Source organism: Sapajus apella, unplaced genomic scaffold, assembly GCF_009761245.1.
Source record: "Sapajus apella isolate SASKATOON/1434 unplaced genomic scaffold, GSC_monkey_1.0 scaffold7, whole genome shotgun sequence".
Taxonomy (NCBI): Eukaryota; Metazoa; Chordata; class Mammalia; order Primates; family Cebidae; genus Sapajus; species Sapajus apella.
The window spans coordinates 1,156,907-1,179,818 of NW_022436947.1; the positions used below are offsets into that span (position 1 = coordinate 1,156,907).

The 22,912-nt window shown below is 36.2% G+C and overlaps 1 protein-coding gene across 6 annotated transcripts in view; it reads left to right on the forward strand.

The window, feature by feature from the left end:
• Positions 1-22,912, forward strand: part of BRAF (B-Raf proto-oncogene, serine/threonine kinase) — a 204,611-nt gene that overhangs the window by 116,353 nt on the left and 65,346 nt on the right. For all 6 annotated transcript variants that reach the window (XR_004268214.1, XM_032275803.1, XM_032275798.1 and 3 more), the window contains exons 4-8: positions 5,472-5,575; positions 6,416-6,518; positions 12,988-13,136; positions 14,148-14,267; positions 19,234-19,393. Coding sequence is in view for 5 of the 6 variants with exons in the window: in XM_032275803.1 (XP_032131694.1) it covers positions 5,472-5,575; positions 6,416-6,518; positions 12,988-13,136; positions 14,148-14,267; positions 19,234-19,393 (636 nt within the window). In the remaining variant the exon portion in view is untranslated. The remainder of the gene's footprint in view (positions 1-5,471; positions 5,576-6,415; positions 6,519-12,987; positions 13,137-14,147; positions 14,268-19,233; positions 19,394-22,912) is intronic.

The window sequence follows — 22,912 nt, forward strand, 5'->3', positions numbered from 1 at the left end:
TGTGTGTGTGTGTGTGTGTGTGTGTGTGTGTGTGTGTGTGTGTGTGTTTTGAGATGAAGTCTTGCTCTGTCATCCAGGCTGGAATTCAGTGACACAATCTTGGCTCACTACAGTCTCCACCTCCCAAGTTCAAGTGATTCTCCTGCCACAGCCTCCCTAGTAGCCCAGGTGACAGGAGCCGGCCACCAGGCCCAGCTAATTTTTGTATTTTTAATAGAGATTTGAGTTTCACCATGTTGGCCAGAATGGTCTTGAACTCCAGACTCAAGTGATCTGCCCGCCTTGGCCTCCCAAAGTGCTGGAATTACTGGCATAAGCCACCATGTTCGGCCAACTGTAGAAAATTTTAAACATACACAAAAGTAGACTAGTATATGAATCATGATGAGCTCATTAACAAAAGATAAATTCACTTTAAAAACTTGACATGTGAAAGTTTGGACTCATACATTTTGTTTTGGTCTAAAGTTTCCTTTGGCAAGTAAATAGTCACATGATTCATTGACTCTGGTTCTTTTATAAGGTAGGTTTTTTTATATTTTTAATACAAAAATTATTGCTCTGACAGTCCAATCAAATATATTTAATTTTGGAATTTGGAGGAAAGGCATAAACCTAGTTTATTACAAAAATACCTCTTTTTAGTTTTCTTAGCCTTAAAATATAACCTCCCCCCTTTTACATAGGTAATGCTTTCACATGGTATTTACATCAAGACATCTTGTTTTCCACCCCTGCCTAAATATACACACAATTTTCCTTGAATCTTTTACGATACTCTTTCTTTTTTACTTTTTTTTTTAATTGTACTTTAAGTTCTGGGGTACATGTGCAGATCTTGCAGGATTGTTGCATAGGTACACACATGCCATGGTGGTTTGCTGTCTCCATCCGCCCCCCAACCTACATCAGGCATTTCTTCCAGTGTTATCCCTCCCCAACCTCCCCACCCCGCAGCTGTCCCTCCCCTAGTTCCTCACTCCCCAACAGACCCCAGTGTGTGATGTTCCCCTCCCTGGGGCACTCTTTCTGAGGGAGCGAGGGAGAGAGGGAGGGAGGGAGGGAGGGAATTAATGTGTGTATGCACACGAATGTGTGTATGAATTTTCAGGGTTTTAAAAATATAGATGTAATTACAAATACATTTATTTCCCCACTTTTCATATATAGGAGACATAATATGGTATGTATCATTCTGCATTTTGTTTTTAATGTTTATGTAGACCGTTATGGGAATTTTGTTTCCATACATAGAGAATTTTTTTTATAACTACAGTTGCATTGTATAGATTATTTAACCAGTGCCCTGTTTATGAGCATTCAGGTTCTTTCTAGGATTTTGATATTCAGTCGCTACTGTAGTGAATAATGTTGCACATACATTATTCTTATGTATTGCAGGTATATCTATGAGATAGATTCCCAGAAGTGTGCTTGACTAGGTCAAAGAAAAATTTGCATTTGTGACTTTGATAGATATAAATTTTGCTTCATGGGTCTTGCTTAATTATGAGATGTCTGTTTACCTATAGCTTCATCAGTAGAATATATTGTCAGATTTTTGGATTTTTGACAGTCTGATAAATGAAAAATATCTTCACAAGTTTGGGTTTGTTTTCCTCTGAGTGAAACCAAACACGTTTTTATATGTGTGAAGGCCATTTATACTTCTGCTTCTGAGAGCTTTCATGTACTTTTCCCTTTTTCCCCTTGAGTTGTTGGTTTTCATCTCAATTTTTCAGGAGCTCTTTTTGTATATCAGGAAGCTAACATACCTGCCAAATTTGTTGCAAATATATTTTTCACCATTTGTGCTGTCTTTTGACCTCACTTTTAATGTGTTTGTTTTGCCATCCAGAAGTTTTTTTTTAGTTTTATGTAGGTGAATTTAATATTTTTTCCCTTTATGACTTATAAATTTTGCATCAGAATTATAAAAGCCTTTTTCATTTGAATATTTGAAGGTGCCATGTTTTCTTCTAGTTCTTTTATGGTTCGTTTCACTCTCCTTCCCTTCCTTCCTTCCAACATTTAAATATTTGATTCATTTGCAGTTTATTCTGGTATACAATATGAAGTGTGGCTGAACCTTGTTTTCTAGATTAGTTCAGTTGTCCCAGCATATCAGTTACTTAAAAGTTCATCTTTACTCCATTTCACATGTTGCCTTTATCTTATTTGTACTTCCTTTATGTGTTAGGGCCTATTTTGGTCTTTCTGTTTTGTTCCATTGATCTCTTCATCTGTTGCACAGGTACTATCATGAAAAATCAAATAGTATAAAAATTCAGCGTACAAAAGTGGAATAAAGACTGATAGATGGCTTGTCTTGGTAACAGCAGAAAACCAAATTTTTGCTTATTGATGAAATATACATACAACTTAGGATCAGCATATGCAGAGAAGCATGAGGGAGCATAGCCATATCTGAAGTGCATTACTGGAGTGCCTGTGGCAAATTACCAAAAAAGCAGATTTTTAGCCACTGAGAGCCTGCCTACTTTGCAGTCCCCACAAAACTGCTTTGTACACAACATCATTAGCTATAGATAAGATCAGATCCCAGGGATATAAAGATTCCAAGCTGCTGTTGCCCTTTGGAGCTCTTTGATACATAGACTCCCTGCTGGGTTGTCTAGCATTGTCAGCTAGACATATAAACTCCCTCTCCTATTCCCCTCTCCCCTGAGAGTTCCCTAGCCCTCATCTTCTGGGTGATAGCCACTTCACCCCAGCTTCTGGCCAATCCTGTTTGGGTAGTGGCCACTCTGCCTTAGCCTCTGGACTATATGCTGTAAGGACATCCTCTGCATGCAGACCTGTCAATGTCACCCAGTAAAGCTTATACATGCTACTGCCACCTCGTGGTTATATCTTTTTCTTTGCTTAGACCCCAAATCCCTCAAATTTAAAATATAGTTAGGTTCCTACCAGCTTCTAGTCATATTTTCATGAGTCAATACATAATCTTGTTTTGTGTGTGTTTCTGTTTAAAGACATATTGTTGATTGATTAACATTGAACTCACAGCTGACATTACTATAACTCATGCCTGAAGGAAGCTGGCCTAACACATGTACTTACTCTTCCAGTGTAAGTACAGCCTTCTTATGCTTACCAGCCCTAAATAGCACTTGAGCAATATGCTTAGAGGATATTGTAAACAGAATCATCAACAAAAAGCACAGAAGTGAGAAAAATGTGGCACCAAATAGGCTCTGCCCAGGATACTCGTTTATAGTGTGAAAATTGAAACAAGAAGGCAGAGAGAGTGTCACTGTTTAACCTCAGTTGGAGAGGTGCATGCATTAGGTGACTCAAATATTTCGCTACTCTGCGCAAGTCTGTGAAAGCACTGTGAGTATTGACTTTAGAGTTACAAATAAATTTTAGCAAGTAGAGAGATTTGCAAGTATGCACTCCACAAGTAATGAGGATCAACTGTACCAACCCAGTCTGCTCTTAAATACTTCCAGTGATAAGCCCACTCCCTCATGACAAACTTTTGTCTTGCTGGCTAGGCAAAAGTTTGGGTTTTTTGGCTTATAGCCGTTATTGGAGGTAAAGAAAAGAAAAAAAAAAGGGGGGTTTTGTTGTTTTTTTTTTGTCTGTTTGTGGCGGTGTCTCACTCTGTCACTCAGGCTGGAATTCAGTGGCACAATTTCTGCTCATTGCAGCCTCTGCCTCCTGGGTTCAAACAATTCTGGTGCCTCAGCCACCTGATAGCTGGGCTTATAGGTGCCCACCACTACGCCTGGCTACTTTTTGTATTTTTTAGTAGAGATGGAGTTTCACCATGTTGACCAAGCTGATCTCAAACTCCTGACGTCAAATAATTCCACCTCCTAAAGTGCTGGAATTACAGACGTCAGCCACTGCGCCCGGCCTGGGTGGTTTTAATGGTTATATTGCACTACAGTCTGTATCCTATTATTTCTAGTCACAGATCCTAATTAGGCTTTCTGGACTATTCCCTCCTCAATATATTATTTAAATTCAGCTGTCTTATATTCATATTTCCCCCCATTTTTCCCCTTTAGCTTAAAGATCCCCAATTTCTTTGGAAGCTTTTGGTTTGCTAAGCACCTGAATTTAAATGAATGGAACTTATTGTTACAAACTAACACTTCCCCTTCTCTGCCCCACACCTCCTCCCAATAAAAACTGTATCCTCTACTCCCACTGCCTCACTTTACACCTTCAGTTCCAAGTTATTCAGATTTGGGGGATGAGGCGAGAAAAAGGCTAGATACATGGACAACTTTAAATATACAGAAAGATTGCTTTTTCTTTCCCTCACTCTTCCCATGTCATCTCTACTTCTCCATATGTTGGCTTCATTCTGTAACCAGATTTTCTCAGTGTGGTAGAGAATATGGCCACTGAGGGCTCCAGATTTGTATCTTCTCGTCACAGTTGTAGTAACTACAGTAGAAATAAGGACTTCTCTCAATTAATGTCCATGTGTTAGTTTAGGGAAAACTCAGGTACAGTTTGGGTCATATATATAGCCCTGGACCAGTGGCTCTTGCCAGGGGTATGGAAAATTGATTAGCCAACCTGTGTCATCTGTAGTGACACAAAAGTAGTGACCCTTGATTGATAGCTTTTCTAGTACCATGTGGATTTCAAGAGAAGGGAATATTCCCAGAGGAAACAGGGACGTTAAACAACAATGTCAAGTATACACATTAAGACAGTTATTTTCTTCCTGCTATGCTTAGAGCCAGTAAGATGTCTCTTAAGGACAATCAGTGTGATTTAAGGATTATAGAGTTTTCAGCTTTGAACAATATTGGATCAAAATTGATTTTGCTTTTAATATTAACATCTATTCTTTCTCAGTGGTGGATATACTGTGTTGATGGGTGTATTATAGCAAATACTGTTATATTTTCTTTTTATATGTTTAAAGTATTTCTTTTTTTTTTTTTTTTTTTTTTGAGATGGAGTCTTGCTCTGTCACCAGCCTGGAGTGCAGTGTCGCAATCTCTGCTCACTGCAACCTCCACCTCCCAGGTTCAAACAATTCTCCTGCCTCAGCCTCCTGAGTAGCTAGTACTACAGGCGCGCACCACCACACCCAGCTAATTTTTGTATTTTTAGTAGAGACGGGGTTTCACCATGTTGGCCAGGATGGTCTTGATTTCTTGACCTCGTGATCCACCCACCTCGACCTCCCAAAGTGCTAGGATTACAGGCTTGAACCACCGCGCCTGGCCTGTATTTCATAATTTTAATAAAATAGCAGAAACTTAATTTTGCTTTAAGTTGGTATATAATAACAGATATTTGGGTTATAATTTCCCTTCAGCATTAAGTTAGCTGTAGAAATGATATATCTGACCTAGTAACCCATTTGGCATTTTAAAGATGGTATACTCTAAAGGTAAATTACTAAATTTTTTTAATGATATGAAAAAATGTAATTGCTCCTTTTACTTCATATCAATATATTTATGATACTATAGGTACCTGCAAGGTGTGGAGTTACAGTCCGAGACAGTCTAAAGAAAGCACTGATGATGAGAGGTCTAATCCCAGAGTGCTGTGCTGTTTACAGAATTCAGGATGGGTATGGTTTGTATGTGACGTGAAATTTTGTTTAAAAAGAAAATCACACCTTAAACTTTGAAGTTTTCTTAGGATCTTTACCCAGACCTGGAGAATTGAAAGTCTACTTTAGGAAAAAGTATTAAATTAATATTCAGTTAGCCTGAAGAAATATTGTAGGCCATATGAGGAGTTAAATTAGGTAATTTTATATGACTGTAGTGTTTGTTACTCTGATCAAATGATTTTATTTGGAATTTGAGATTCTTACAATTTTTGAACCATTCAGAGTGTGATTTATTTGGATAATGGACTCTTATACCCCCTCCCATTTTTAATACAAACTCATAATTTCACAAAAGGTATATCAAAATTAACATTTTATATTGACCTACTTTTCTTTCAGAAAGTGTCTAACATTGTTCCAAGACCCTCACATTTTGAATCCTGTTGTTTTTTTTTTTTTTTAAATCATTTTGGGGACATGTTGTCCCTGTCCCTTGAGTACTTTTTTTCCTTGAATGGATAGATAAGTCCGTACCTGTGATTTTTTTTTTTTTTTTTGTGGGGGGGAACCCCAGGAACAATCCATTTTCTGCTGTTGTAGGTCTTTTCTGGAGCTGACTTGAAGAAAAGAGTACATCTCTTTACCCTGCTGTTTGTCCAAGACTGATACATTTATTTGGGGTAAACTTAAAAATTAATTTATTGCCATTTAAATTTCTAACGATGGATTACTAGGGAGCCAAACCTCCCTCACTGTTACTAGCCCCTTGATAACCAATGTTCATATCTTCAGCATAAGGTATATGAATATTTTTAGGTGTAATAACCAAGAAAGGCTTGTGTCTACATTTTTCAGAGAGAAGAAACCAATTGGCTGGGACACTGATATTTCCTGGCTTACTGGAGAAGAATTGCATGTGGAAGTGTTGGAGAATGTTCCACTTACAACACACAACTTTGTATGTATCTTTACATTTTTTTGGAATGTCAAAAATGTTCAAATTTTAATGAATGCATTTTTATTTAGGGAATGTGAAATATGGATGAGTAATATTTTAAAAAGCAGTATGTATGCCTTGCTAAAAGAAAATACTTTTTGAATAGTGCAAAAGTATGTCAAATTAAAAAAGTGAAAATATTCTCCCAGAGGCCAACATTTGTGTAGATTAACAGGTTATTGTTCTGTCTTCCACATTTTTTTCTGTGTACACAAACGTGCTTATACCTGTAAACCATTTTTTCTTTTTTCCTTTTTTCTTCCTTCCCTTCATTACTTTTCCCTTTCTTAAACCAAAAATGGAGCCATGCTATATGATATTATTTGCTTTTTTTGTACACCTGGCTTTATTTTAGTATGATTGTGTAATAGTTCATAAGAGTAGGAATTCAGTATATTTATCTATTTCTTTGTTGATAGACATTTAAGTTTTTGTGTTTTAAAAAATCTGTTACATATAGGGCTATACAGGGTCTTTCTGCATATATCGTGACACCCTTGTACAAACCCTTGTGTTTCTGAAGGATAGATTAATGGAAGTAGAATAGCTGGGTATTAAACTCTCCTTGAGACTCCTTTCTTTGTCTGGTTTTTGCATTTGCTAGAACCTAGCAAAATCATGGTATCACCTGTCACCAGCATAAGTCCCAGAATGTAGGACCTTTCTATTTTAGAGATGAGGATCTACGGAGAACTGGAGAACCTATCCTCTAAATTGGTAGGCAGAAGCCAAAAGTTGTCTCTAAGTCAGGAAGACATTTCTTACTTTTCTCTATATATGGAATTTTGGCCAGAGTTTTTTCTAGGTGGATAGTTACTGCTACCCTTTAGGCATCAAGTGTTTTCCCATGTGTCGTGGTGATTAATTCAGCCGGGCCCTTAAAACAGATGATTGATTGGATTATTTCCTTTGGGGTTTATGCTTTCAAGCCTCCATTAGTAGTGAATAATGAAATCAGGTTTGTGTTTCTGTAAGGCATTTTTTGGACAAGTGTAAGATACACCTAATGTCAATCAGATTTTACTGTGCAGCAGATAATTTTATAATAAGCTAGGAAGTTCATTATTCATTTTTTTTAACATGCTGAATTTTAAGTGGGTAAATCTTAAGATTTTTGTTTAAGTTCTTAAGAATCCAAAAACAGTTGAGCATACATTTCATAGTGATTACTACCGTATTTCTTAATAATCTAGAAATTGGATATGAGGAGATAAAAGAAAACCTAAGTTGCTAAGTGTGAGAAAATAGTATTAAAATGGTGCCTCAGGAAGGTCCTTGCCACAGAAGGATAGTGAAAGCAAATTGCAGATTGATTCCAGAGTTTGGAAATTCTCACCCACAGTTAGAGACCTGCCAGTAAAGTCTTATTGAGAACTTTCCTTTTGCCAATACCTTATCTTACCTGGGGATATGACAGTGAATAAGACAGTGTCACTGCCCTAGAGAGAAGATTTAATAAATTTTCATAACGTTCATAATTGCTATGAATGTCTAAAGTTCTGTAGATGCACAGAGATTCCTAACTTGGCTTTTGAGGAGTCAGGAAAGTTTCCCAGAGGCAGAAATATCTAAGCTTAGGCCTGATGGATGAGGAAATAAATAGCAAGTAAAGAGCACTCTAGACAGAGGGAACAGCAAGAAAGCATGTTACCTTTGAAAGTTTTGAAAGAAGTTCAGAATCGATGATATAAGGTTGAAGAGTGGATTATTAACAATATTATGGGTAGAGTAAGAGTTATGGGTAGCTCCTGAAAATCCTTGTAAGCTATATTGAAGATTTGGACTTTCTGTAAAACAATTAGAAATTTAATAGTCATAAGCATGGGGAGAAATGTGATTAGATTTGTGTGTTAGAATGATTGCTCTGAGTGCCATATAGAGGCAAGAAGAAAAATCTGTGTTCTGCTTAGAAAGGAAGAGTGTTCTTAGCTGTCTTGGATTTCACTTGACTATTCAGGGAGTGCTGTTTATGCCTCATGATTTCATAGAGTCAGTTATAAAAGCAATCCCTTCAGTATTTCTCTATATCACAAGAGTCCTTGGGAGCTGGGAAATGGGGAAGCAAGATTTGAAATGTCTGTTATGTATCCAGCCCTTATCCTTATTCTACAGACACTCAGTGTCTTCCTTCACACAGCCTCACACTTTACACATTAATGCATGCAAATTGCCTGGACTGTGCTTCTCACTAATTTACCATACATATTTATGTATACTCAGATTCTAGTTTAAGTGTAAGCTGTGACCCAAAAGAAAGAGAAATCTTCCTGTGCTCATCTTTATTGATAAAAGTATACTTACAGACACAAGCATATATTGCCTAAAATTTATGAGAAAATGCATATCCATATGTTTTCTTTCCTTCAGATGTTTTGGGCTCCTACCTACTTGGTTTGGTAAATAATGGCCACATAAAAATTTTTAAAGATTTTTAAATTTTTTGTATATCCAGAGACAAATGGAAAAAGCACACAATTAGAAATAGGCATTTACCTGTTTTGTATCCCCTAGAAAGTGATACATAGGAAAAAAGGTACAAAAAATAAGAGCCACTTTCAAAACTAAATGTCCTCAAAAAGCCAGAATGTATTATGTATCAGGATGTAATTTTCTTGAAATATTTTCAGTAACTTTCTATTTTTAATGGAACAGAATGTATAAATAAATGTATGCTGAAAATGGAGTTTTAGCTGGGCACAGGCTCACGTCTATAATCCCTTGAGCCCGAGTCCAAGACCAGCCTGGGTAACATGGTAAAACCTCATCTCTACAAAAAAATACAAAAATTAGCTGGGCATGGCGGTGTGGGCCTATAGCCTTGGCTACTCAGCCTGAGGTGGGAGGATAACTTGAGCCTGGGAGGCAGACATTGTACTGAATCATGATTGTACCACCATACTCCAGCCTGGGCAACAGAGCAAGACCCTGTCAAAAAAAATATATAGACTTTTGATGTTGAAATCTATTGAATGTATCATAAAAAACATTTACATGTAGTAGAATCAATTAGAAAGTTCTAATTTGTATTTTATATCGTCAGGGTAAGTATTGCTATGTGAATACAGTTATATATGGGCTTATAATGTGAAATATTTTCTCACTATTTTTCGTGATTAAAACTCTGCAAAACTGACCAGGCGCAGTGGCTTATGCCCATAATCCCAGCACTTCGGAAGGCCCAGGTGGGCAGATCATGAGGTCAGGAGTTTGAGACCAACCTGGCCAACATGGTAAAACTCTGTCTCTATTAAAAATACAAAAATTAGCCAGGCGTGGTGGCACATGCCTGTAGTCCCAGCTACTCAGGAGACTGAGGCAGGAGAATTGCTTGAATCTAGAAGGCAGAAGTTGTGGTGAGCCAAGATCGTGCCACTGCACTCCGGCCTGGATGAGTTAACTTTGGATAAAAATGTAAAAACAATTATTTATAAAAGATAAAACTAAAAAAAGCTAAAAAAATTTTTGAGACTCTGTCTCAAAAAAAAACCTCTGAAAGTCAAAAATGAATTAAGAATGTAGAGGCTGGGTTTGGTGGCTCATGCCTGTAATCCCAGCTCTCTGGAAGGACAAGGTGTGCAGATCACTTGAGGTCAGGAGTTCAAGACCAGCCTGGCCAACATGGTGAAACTCTGTCTCCACCAAAAAATACAAAAATTAGCCGGGCTCGGTGTTGCATGCCTATAGTTCCAGCTACTCGGGAGGTTGAGGCAGGAGAATCACTTGAACCCAGGAGGCAGAGGTTGCAGTGAACCAAGATCCTGACACTGTACTCCAACCACATGGGCAACAGAGCAAGACCCCATCTCCAAAAAAAAAAATACAATGTAGAGCAAACAACAAATAATGAAATAGAAGTCACCCATGCTCTTGCCACTCTGAAATAGCCATTGTTAACATTTTGCTGTGCATTTATTCTTGTTTTTTCTTACGATTATATACACAGGATAAATATATTTTAAGCAATTTCTGGCTTTAGTAGGGTGGATTCTCCCTAGTGCACTTCGGTTATGTGACTCATGTTGTACATCATTTGCCTTTGGCATGGAATTCTTAGTTGTTGCCGTTTAAGTTTCACATAAAGAAATGTTCACAAATAAGTTTATGTGGCCCAAATATTCTAATCCTCTAAGAAATTGATCATTTGTTAGAAAAAATAGATCTTATTGTCTTTTAGGTGATTTTTCTTTTCCTTATTTTTTTTAGTAAGTTTAGGAAGAGTTGTTTTGACTTTCATATTATTACTAGTTTTATCTTTTATAAATAATTGTTTTTACATTTTTATGCAAAGTTAACCATTATGTTTTTGGACCACAGATCAGGGATTCTGATTCCGTCAGCTATTTTGTTTTTGTTTTAGCTATTATGTAGTTTTAGCTGTTATGTAGTTTATATTCTCTCTCCCTCCCACACCCAATTCCACTCTAGAGGAAATCACTTAATTTTTAATTGTTTCTGTTTTAAGGTCTTTTGGTGATTATTTCCATATTACTAAATATAGTTACACATTGCCTAGTGACTGGGATATGTTCTGAGAAATGCATCCATAGGTGATTTTGTTACGTACTTACACAGACCTGCATGGTGTAGCCTAACAAGGCTATATAGTAGAGCCTATTCCTCGTGGGCTAATAACCTGTACAGAATATTACTGTACTGAATTTTATAGGTAATTATAACGCAATGGGAAGTTTGTGTATCTAAACATAGAAAAGATACAGTAAAAATACAGTATAAAAGATCAAAAATGGTATCCCTGTGTAGGATACCTAACATGAACAGAGCTTTTAGGACTGGAAATTCCTCTGGAGTGAATGTGAAGGTGTGGGACATTACTATTACTGTAGACTTTATGATAAACACTATACCCTTAGGCTAACAGTATATTTTAAAAATTTTTCTTTTCAATAATAAGTTTATAAAGTAAAAAATTTACAGTAAATTAAGGGTTTTTTTAACTTTTTGACTCTTTTGAAATAACAATTTCAAGAGTTTAAAAACACAAACATGTAGCTATATGAAAATATTTTATTTATATGCTTATTCTATAAGCTTTCTTCTATTTGTAAAATTTTTAATTTTTCTTTTTTACTTTTTAAACTTTTCTGTTAAAAATGAAGACACAGGCTGTCCAAAGTGGCTCGTGCTTGTAATCCCAGCACTTTAGGAGGCCTAGGTGGATGCATCACATGAGGTCAGGAGTTTGAAACCAGCCTGGCCAACATGGTGAAACCTTGTCTCTACTGAAAAAAAATAGGAAAATTAGCCAGGCATGGTGGCACCTACCTCTGGTCCCAACTACTCCATAGTCTGAGGCAGGAGAATCACTTGAACCTGGGAGGTGGACACTGCAGTGAGCCGAGAGTGTGCCACTGCACTCCAGCCTAGGTGAGAGAGCAAGACTCGGTCTCAAAAAAAAAAAAAAAGAAGACACAAACATAGCCTAGGTCTACACAGGGTCAAGATCTTCAAGACGTTACTAGGCAATAGGAATTATTCAGCTCCATCATAATATTGTGGGACCACTGTAGTATACAAGATCCATCATTAACCAAAGTGTCGTTATGTGGCATATGACTATAGTTTATCTTTTAGCCACGATTTCTTGCTTTGTTAACTTTAAATATCATACTGATTACTGATTCTGTAAGAAATTAGCTCATTTATAGTTCTTCTCCCTCTTCTCCCTCAATGTTTTTATTAGTAGTAGTTTTTGGTTCTTCTGTTGGATGCCTTTGTAACTTTAATGTATGCATTTCTCATTCCATCAACACCAGTCAACATTTCTTAATCTCCCTCTTTGTATGATAAAGTATACCTTCTTCCTTTCACCCCGTTTCCTCGTAGTCATTTCTACTTTGACTTTTATGTTGTCAAGCTTGAAATCAGTTGCCAGCCTTTTATTCATTTCTCATTTTTTAACTTCTGAGTTTGTTTTTTGAGACTGAGTCTTGCTCTGTCACCTAGGCTGTAGTGCAGTAGCACAACCTTGGCTCACCGCATCCTCCGCCACCTGGGTTCAAGCGATTCCCCTGCCTCAGCCTCCTTAGCAGCTGAGACTACAGGCGCATGCCACCAGGCCCAGCTAACTTTTTTGTATTTTAGTAAAGACGGGGTTTCACCATGTTGGCCAGGATGATCTCGATCTCCTGACCTTGTGATCTGTCCGCCTTGGCCTCCCCAAAGTGCTGGGATTACAGGCGTGAGCCACCACACTCGGCCAACTTCTGAGTTTTTAAGTTAGATATTGGGGTGGGAAATAATTATATGTAGTCTACTATCTTGGACCCCCTAGTTTTTATTTTATAATAGTACTTTACTGTATGAGTTTCATGATATAAATATATTAAAATTGTTATTTAAACAAGAGAGTAGATACATCAGTTTGTAGAAAGTTTCTTCTTTGAAATCTCTATGATTTTTTACTTTGCAGGTACGAAAAACATTTTTCACCTTAGCATTTTGTGACTTTTGTCGAAAGCTGCTTTTCCAGGGTTTCCGCTGTCAAACGTGTGGTTATAAATTTCACCAGCGTTGTAGTACAGAGGTTCCACTGATGTGTGTTAATTATGACCAACTTGAGTAAGTAATCCAAAATATCTCTCTTCTGTCTACCATTTTACCCTTAAATTTTCTTAATGTGAAGCTATGATGTCTTAAAGTCTGTGAGGGTTTTTTTCTTCCATACAGTTGTTACAGATAATTTTTTTTTAAGTGTAGTTAGAAAATAATATGTAGAATGGCCAGTATTTCTCTCCCAAGTTGTAATTCTGGTTCAGGTATACAGTTAATTTATATTATATTAATTATATTTATTAATTAATTTATATTTATTTTATATTAGCTCTAATTTACATTTATTTACAGTTAATTTATATTTATATTATCTTTTAATTAATCAAGACCCCTAACCCATAGAAATCAGTTTTGGGTAGTTTCTAGGAGGAGGGGGAAGAGTTGTTTCAATTACATTAAGTGTTATGATTTTGTACCACAGATCAGGTGGTCTGATTCTGTTAGCTATTTGTAAATTACATTTATATTCTTGCTCTCTCTCTTTCATCCCCATTCAACTCTCTTCCCCTGATTTAAGATATAAAATTTTTATATCCAGTATATATCTCTTTGTAAAATTTCTCTTTGCTGTATGCCAGTTTTTCTGATAGATTAGATTTGAGTCTATTATAATCTCTTTTTGTGTCATTGTTGCTGCTGCAGCTAAAGTCTTACTTTCCTTGATCACTTGAGCAAATAAAACTTAACTCTTTAAGTAAATCATAACGTCACCTAATTTACAGTACATAGTTTTTCTTCTCATTCTTTAACCATAAAGCCTGATTTTCATCTTGTAATATATAGAAATTTGCTGAATAGAATGATTAGTTTTAGGTTATGAGTATGCCCTTGAAAGTGCAATATAATTTTTTTTAAATAAGCCTTTAGACAGAAATCCAACTAATTGAATTTTAACAGACGTTTCTGAGAATGGAATTTGATCTCAGGTTTTTCTGTTAACTCTGTGTTTTGGTATATGAAGTTTCTGGGTTTTGCACAAGTTAGGTTTGTTTTGTTTTGTTTTGTTTTGCCTCACAGTTTGCTGTTTGTCTCCAAGTTCTTTGAACACCACCCTATACCACAGGAAGAGCCTTCCTTAGCAGAGACTGCTCTTACATCTGGATCATCCCCTTCTGCACCCCCCTCAGACTCTATTGGGTATGATTTGACTTCTGCTCTTCAGTGATATGCTACTTGAACTGCTTTCTTTTGGATCTCCTGGTTAACTAGAAACCTTTCTAACATTTAATGGTTAAATTAAGGATTTTTTCCCCAAATAACTTATTTTATCACACCAATAAGATATTTACGTGCATTTGGTACAAATAAATGGGATTAAAGCTGACATAGACTATTTTAGAACCAGTCCTGAAAAAAATCAAGCAGCAGATAATTTTGAGTCTACACCTTGAATTCATCTTTTATTAAGTACTGAAGTATATGACTTCGACCTATGAAGAAGCACCGACATATGAGACAATGGCTAACAATGTAAAAATAGTATATAATTATAATCTATTTATGATGGAGTTTATTAAACAGTGATGAGGACATAAATGTTTTCATGTTTACAGAAGGAAGAATAGTGAGAAAAAGAGAGTGCTCAGGAAAACTTAATGAAGAAGGTGGGATTTGAACTAGACTTTAAAGAATTACTACCATCTGAATGGGCCTAGGGAATAGAAGCATGGTGAGAGGGGAATGGAGAAACAACATATATAAAGGAAATGAGGATGTTAAGTTTAGGAGCTAGTGAAGAAAGGTTTATCTAATTTAAGAAGTACCATGTGTAAAACCAGATTATAGAGCTTCTTGGAATTGAGGCTGGAATTTAGACTTAAATGTCGTTAAGTAGATTACTAACTTGATGAAAATGGTTTTAAAGAAAAAAGCAATTAGTGATGAAATACAGATGGATTGACAGAAAATTTGGGGTGAGGAAGGCCAACCTAGGATGTTGTTGGTAGCGAAGACTGAGAGAGGCATGAAGACGAGTTCAAGTGGTAGAAGTGTGGAAAAGGGATGGATATTCATAAATATAATGAAAGAAAAAAATTAGTGGTATTATTAATCAGTTGTGGAGGATAAATTTGAGAACTGACTTTAAAAATAATGCAAGCACATCATATATTTAAGCTTTATGGTAGGAAATAAAAAGGAAGACGCAATAAAGACGAGTTAAGTGGATGTCAGTTTGCTTCGGAACATTTCTCCACCTCCTGGCCTCAGGTGATCTTCCTGCCTCATCCTCCCAAAGTGCTAGAATTATAGGTGTGAGACACTGCATCTAACTAGCTTTGGAACATTTCTGACACAGGTTTGCTTACTCTTTCATATTGGATTTGGGGCAGTATTATTTAGTCTGTGTCTGGAAGTATATGCTTAAAAAGAAAGAGAGAAAAAAAATACCCACATACAGCGTTCCTGAGATGTTAAGATTAGAAATATTTATTATCAGGTTTAACCCTGCTTCCTCCCACTCTACACTATGTAATGCTATTTCTTTAGATTTCTATCTAGAGAAATTTTTTCAAAATCAGTTGACGTTTTTAGTACAACTTTGTAATTTTTACAAAGCCAACCTTTCTGGTGATCTCATAGGTTAGAAAAGCTTGCAAAAGAATTGTATATTAAGCAGTGGGTGTTCTTACCTATTTGGAACACTGGAAAATGCAGCCCTTGTGTTCTCTTGTCAGGTTGTAGCAGTTCTCTATTCTGATGGAGTAATTTTATTCCTGTTGGTTCTATCATTACTTGTGTGCAGCTGTGTGTTTTACATGGTCAAATCAAAATGTCCTTATTGTTTGTTTTGGTTTTTAATTAATCTTTTGGTTATAACATTTTCTCCTGACAGATGCTATAGACCATGATGCCTTTCTAATGGCAGGTCCCAGTTCTGTGAGCAGTTATAAAACACTATAATGAAATTAGCTTGGCCTCTCTGAAGGTTTATAATGGTGTAATGATCGAGGACATTTGCCTTCCAGTGAAGGAATGCTATCTTAAAATTAAGAAACCATTTGCCTGTGCCATGAATATTTTATTGGTAACTGAACTGAAATCAATTCTGATCTTGAGCAAATGATAAGATATTCAAACTTGTCTATAATTCATTTTCCTGATATTTTTATGACATAACTGTATATGGTTGTCTCTATAAAGATAGAAGCCAATCTTGATCAGTATCAAAACTCTTTGGCAGTTTGTTACTAGTCCTGATAACAATAATAATGGTCATGAAACAAGTGTAATAATGGATGTAATCAAGAAATACTGGAGAAGTGATACATTGCCTAGTTTTGAATACAAAATGAGAGATACCTCCTTTTCTACTTTTTAAAAATACTGTAGAATGTATAAATTTATGAAAAGTCAGCATTTAAAATGTGCATATCACCTAACCAAAGTTTTCAAAACTTTTAAATATTATAGTTAAGAATGAGATCTAAACTAATTGGTAATTTGCTGAAGGGTATTAGAATTTAAGTTTCTTTTATCTTTAATTTGCTACCGTTTTAAAGAGGTTTGCTGCAAGATAGGCACAGGTATAACTGGGAAAAAGCCAGTTTGCTGACTGCCAAGATACTTCATAGGTATAAGTTACCTTGGTTAATGGAAAGATTTCCCAGTATAGTAACGTAATTTTATCAATTACCAGAAATGATGAAAATAGGAGTTATACTGGTTTATATTAACCAAAATAAGAAAAATAAACAAATCAGGATGCCAGGTAGTATTTTTCACTCTTCTTTTGGAAGAGATTTATGGGAAATCAAATTATAATCAGAAGACTGTTTTCCTTAGGCATACATAGAGTTAGGACATGGTTCAGATATTTAATGACATCAGGTCATGATCACTTCAAATGTTCCCCTGTACTTGCCCTCAAAGCTAGACAAGTTGACTTGGTGGACCAAGGCACAACTATTAGATACCAACTACCAAGCTGAGTTTCTCTGAATTTGTGTCATACACAGATACCCTCATTTTGTAATATATGCATTCTTTAGATATGATAATGAAGTCTGTCAGATTAAATCAGGTTTTTGTTTTTCTTCTGGACCAATGTCCTTTGCATACGTATTTCTGATTTGTTATCTACTACTTGTTTCTGTCATATTCCTAACTTGATAAGTTTCAGAAATGACTTACCTCCATCTCTGCCTATACCAGATTAATTATACAGTTCTAGTTAATTAACATTTTTTCCAATTTTAAGCCTTTTTTTTTTTTTTTTTTTTTTTTTTTGAGATGGGAGCCTCCCTTTGTCACCCAGGCAAGTGCAGAGACATGATCTTAGCTCACTGCAACCTCTGCCTCCTGGGTTCAAGTGATTCTTGTGCCTCAGCCTCCTGAGTAGTTGGGATTACAGGCCCTCACCACCACACCCCGCTATTTTTTGTATTTTTTTGTAGAGACGGGGTTTCGCCATGTTGGCCAGGCTAATCTCAAACTCCTGACCCCAGGTAATCCACCTGCTTCGGCCTCCAAAAGTGCTGGGATTACAGGCAGGAGCCACCGTACCCGGACTGCCTTGAGACTTTAAATCAGCCTGTAAATAGTTGTCTGACAGTCAGTGAGTGCCCTTTCTAAAATTTTATTGACTAATGTCATTTTTGCACTCTTTTTTCTGCTAAAATTTTCTAGCAATAGACATATCTTTGACTGCCTAAAGCAAAAATAAAGACAGCTCTGTCACAAACCCAAAATTTCTCAATAATCAGAAAAAATAAAAAGGACGTAGGTGGAACATGCAAATTTTCCTAAAGGCGTGTTCCTTCCCTGTAATTCTCATTGAGCCGATACCAATTTTTTTTTAAGTACATACTATTTTATTATTTGCATATCAATTCTAAGCAGATTCATTTCATTAATATAAACACATGAAGTCAAAACTTCTTTCCCCATCTTTAATAATGTGCTTCAAAGAAGTAAAATTGTGAACTGGTGTGATTCAGATTCTGGCATGTTTTATTCAGAGGCTGACTTTCACTATTTGGCTTCTTTTGCTCTTCAAACCTTTATCCATTCCTTTCCTGCTATATTTTTTTTCCCACTCCTCTTCTCTCACAGTGTCTTTTTATTCCCTCAACATTGTCCTTCCAGCTGTGTCACTAAATAATGCTGTATATCATAATAATTAGAGCATTTGCATAAAATGGGGTGGAATAATAGCCAGTGTGTGAAGAGAGTTTATTAGCACTTAGCCATTCATTGGTCCTGATGGAGTTAAGTGAGACAGCTTACCTCATCTGTCAAGTGACACTCACTTCCCCACTCCTAAGATACCCTTTTTGAGGGGCTAGAATCCTTCCAAGTGTTTACAATCTATTCTCAAAACTTTAGTGTTCTCTGTGAATGCCAGGTTTATTTTAGGGTAAGATATCATAGGCTATGTTATTTAGCTACCATACCGAAATAGGTCACCCTGTAACATATTTTGGCGGGTTTTCAAATAGCAGTTTTTAAAAGTGTTTGCTTTAATTGTTAATGTGTGATTCTCTTGTGCCTCTGGTATCAGTAATGTACATGATAAAAATCCAGAATATGAGAGATATTGGCACTCTGAGGATCATCTTCCGAATTCAGAAAGGATTTTTCAATATTGTTCTGGATTTTCACTCAACTCCTGTAAAGGAACAAGTACATTATTCAGGTCCTGAAACATGCATGTGTGTTCTCAAAATATTTATAATTTCTTAATATGTAAAATTTTCACTTTAGTAAATTCAGATGTCAAGACAAAGTTAGAAAAAAATGGCAAATTATATTCAGTCAGTCTCAGAGCATTTTTATATAACTTAATGAACTTCTTCAGTTGACAGCCACAGGTAATTTCTAGCCATTTATAAATTTCCCTAGTGTTTTCTGGGTAAGAATCAGTGTTCTTATCATTAATAGTTCCTGGAGGGTCTGCTTGAGGAAAGCAGCTTTGGCAGTCTTAGTTGAGGCATGTATTGGATTTTTAAATTAGCACTTTTAAAAGTCATTACTGCTAGGTTTTTAATGCTTTAACGATTTTGAGAATATAAAAACAAGAATATCCTTTTATCTTCCTTTTTAAATATTATTACCTTTATATAGTTACTCTGAATCTTATCTTCCAATGACTTCCTTTTTCCAGGCCCCAAATTCTCACCAGTCCATCTCCTTCAAAATCCATTCCAATTCCACAGCCCTTCCGACCAGCAGATGAAGATCATCGAAATCAGTTTGGGCAACGAGACCGGTCCTCATCAGCTCCCAATGTGCATATAAACACAATAGAACCTGTCAATATTGATGTAAGTATCCAGCATTGTAGAACTAAAAATCAAGTACATATGTTTATTTTTCTGCTATAATTATGACTGAGATCAAAAATTAGTGCCATTTTTCGTTTATCACGTTTATTTTAAGTGATAAGCTTCTTGTGAATCACAAATCAGAAAAGCCTTCTGTTATCTCTGATGGCATTAAATACTTTACTGGCACCAAGTTATAGAATTACTCTGATTTTTTTTGCCTTATGATATCATCTCTGTAAAAGTCATCTTCAAATGAAAATGGTTTAAATATCACAGGACTGATAGAAGCCCTTGGTGAAATTGATAAAGTCCTTTAAAACTTTTATAAAAATGATTTTGATTGTGCTATAAGAGATGAATATGAAATTAAGAATTTCAGGCCAGGCATGGTGGCTCATTCCTGTAATCCCAACACTTTGGGGGAGGCCAAGATGAGAGGAATGCTTGACCCAGAAGTTAAGAGACCAGCCTGGGCAACATAGTGAGGCCCCATGTCTACCCAAAAAAAAGAAAATTAGCCATTCATGATGAGGCATGCCTGTAGTCCCAGCTACTCAGGAGGCTGAGGTGGGAGGATTTCTTGAGCCCAGGAGGTCAATGTTGCAGTGAGCTGTGAGTGTACCATTGCACTCCAGCCTGAGCGACAGAGTGAGACCTGTCTCAAAAAAAAAAAGAATTTCAATCTGTGCTATAAGCTTGGCATTATGACCAACAAAAACTTGATTTTTTCTGTGTTTATTTTTAAATTAGCATATAGTTGGAACTATAAATTTTATTAAATATTAATATAAAAGAAAAACTATTATAAAATTTTTGTTATGTAAAATATATTTGCAAATCAGACTTTCTTCTCACTTTTTACTAAGAAACTTTTCTCTATTTTTATTGGGTTCATTTTAAGTACTTTTTTCCAGTACTAGTTTAACTCAACTAGTAAGGTTTACCTCTAGCAAGACCTAAAAACAAAGGAAGAAAGGAGTAGAAGAGGAAAATACATGGGGAAAAGGAGAGTGTGAAATAAGAAATCAAACCATATGTCCGGGTTAGGGCTTTTCTCAGTCTGTCCAAAATGCAACCTTCATTTTTACTTTGAAAACTATCATCCTTTTAGACTATTCCCTTTTTCTCTGATTGTTACCACTGTTCCCTGCTCTGTTGGGCTTCATTTGGAGTGTCATCTTTATATCTTGCCTTTTCATCCTCTCCCATAACCAATCATAAGATACCACCTTTTTATGTGCATCTCAAACTGGCTTTTACTTATTACTGCCACCATTTGGAACCATATTTTTTCACTTGAATTATATACTACATTAATGTCCTAAATGGATTTTCTGCTGTTGATTTCTCTCTATCCATTTCCAATCTTTCTGCTACTGTCAGAATAATTTTTTTTACACCTCTAGCATCATTTTTTCTCTTGTTCCAAAACTTTCAGTGACTTACCATTGATTACAAGATAAGAGTTGAAACTGTAGCATTTTCATTCATGCTCAGTCACTTATTATTCCATTAAAAAGATTTACTAATAACTCTGGGCTATGCATTGTGTTAGGCAATTGGGAATTATTTATGAATTAGCACACAGCCTTTGCCCTCAAGGGAGTCACAATCTAATAGTTGAATCAAACATTTAAATAGATAATTACAAAACATATAAAGTCAGTTTAGAGAAGGGTGTAAGAAACTCTTATCTGGTTGGACCTAGAAATATGGAGCAGAGAAGGAACAACATTTAAGCCAGATTATGATGAATAAGTAAGAGTACAGTAGATAGGGGAGTTAGGAAAGTCATTTGTTAAGGAAATAGTATGTGCAAAGGCATTGAAGTACCTTTACATGGAATGTAATTAATAGTTGATACTAAAGTGTTAGGTTCGGGTGAAGGCTTGGGGAATGGTGGAAGGTGAAACTAGGTAGGTAAAATCTACAGTGAAAGGCTTCGTGTGTTACTCTAAAATCTCTAAAGTAGTGCTAGGGAATCTGAAAAATGTTGTGTGAGAGAAAATAATCAGCTCTATATTCTAGAAAAATCTTTGATGGTAGTGTGGAGGATAGATAAAACGGAAAACATAGAGGCAGAACTGTCAATAATGTGGCTTTTGCAGTATTTCAGACAAGAAAAGATAATGGTTTAAACTCAAGTAATGGCATTGGGTGCTGAGAGAGAATGTTGGGGGAAGGGAGACTATGAATTAATGAATTAGTGGTAAGAGTCTTAGGAATCATGTTGAAGATGGCTACAGTTGATGAGTACTTATTGTATGTCAGGTACTATGCTGAGTGCTTTACATAGACTTTGTTATTCCATCCTCATAAAAACTCATAGGTTATGTACTATTATCTTTATTTTACTGTTAAGAAAATTAGATTTACAGAGGTTAAGAAATACGCCCAAGATTACACTGCTGATAAATTATTGAAGTGGGTTTCAAACCTGGCCTTTCTTTCGTAACTACTATACTGTTCTGTAGTAGAGGAGAGGAGTGAAAAACACGAGAAGTAGAGGATAATACCAGGTTTCTGGCTTATAGATACTTAACTTATAGACCAGGTTTCTGGTAAATAGCACCATTTGTTAAGATAGAAAATGCTACAGGAAAACAAGGTTTGCAGAAGCAAAAATTTTAGCTTTTTGAGGGGATATGTTGACTTTAAGATGCCTGTGGGACTTTCAGGTTTAGAAATCTAGTAGCAGTTGGATATAAGAATTTTGAGTAGAGATACAGATTTAGGAGTAATTAGCATGTTTATGTCCGTTAAAGCCTTGGATGTAAATTTCTCAAAGAGCATACGTAAATTGAAAAGGGGAGAAAATGCAACCCTGATGAACATTAACATTGGAGGTGCAGGCAGAGACTCTCTGTCTCCTTTATGGCCTGGCTCTTCCTAAATCGACAGCTCCAGGTAACTAAGAAAAAGTTTTGCAGAAGCCAAAGGGAGAAAAGGGATTTCAAGAATACTGAAGTAGTTGGTAACAGTCACCATTAAGATTCAAATGAGTCAAGAGATGGTGACCATCCTGGCCAACATGGTAAAACCCCGTCTCTACTGAAAATACAAAAATTAGCCGGGTATGGTGGCCTGTGCCTGTAGTCTCAGCTACTCAGGAAGCTGAGGCAGGAGAATTGCTTGAACCCCGGAGACAGAGATTGCAGTGAGCCGAGATAGTGTCATGGCACTGTAGCCTGGCAACAGAGCCAGACTCCGTCTCAAAAAAATAAAAAAAGAAAAGATTCAAATGAAATAAAGACTAAAATCACTATTAAGTTTGGCAATTGAAGTGTCATCTTTACTTCACTGAGAGCTGTTTTAGAGGACCAGTAAGAGGAGAAAGCAGCAAGTGAAGAAGTAGAATTAAGTGTTAATTTTGAGAAGCTTGGCTGTAAAGGAGTGACAGAAGAGGATAACTTGATGCAGGGTTGAGGTACAATTTTTTTTTTTTTGCTGTTTTTTGGTTTTGTTTTTTGTTTGTCTGTTTGTTTGTTGTTTGAGACAGAGTCTCGCTCTGTCACT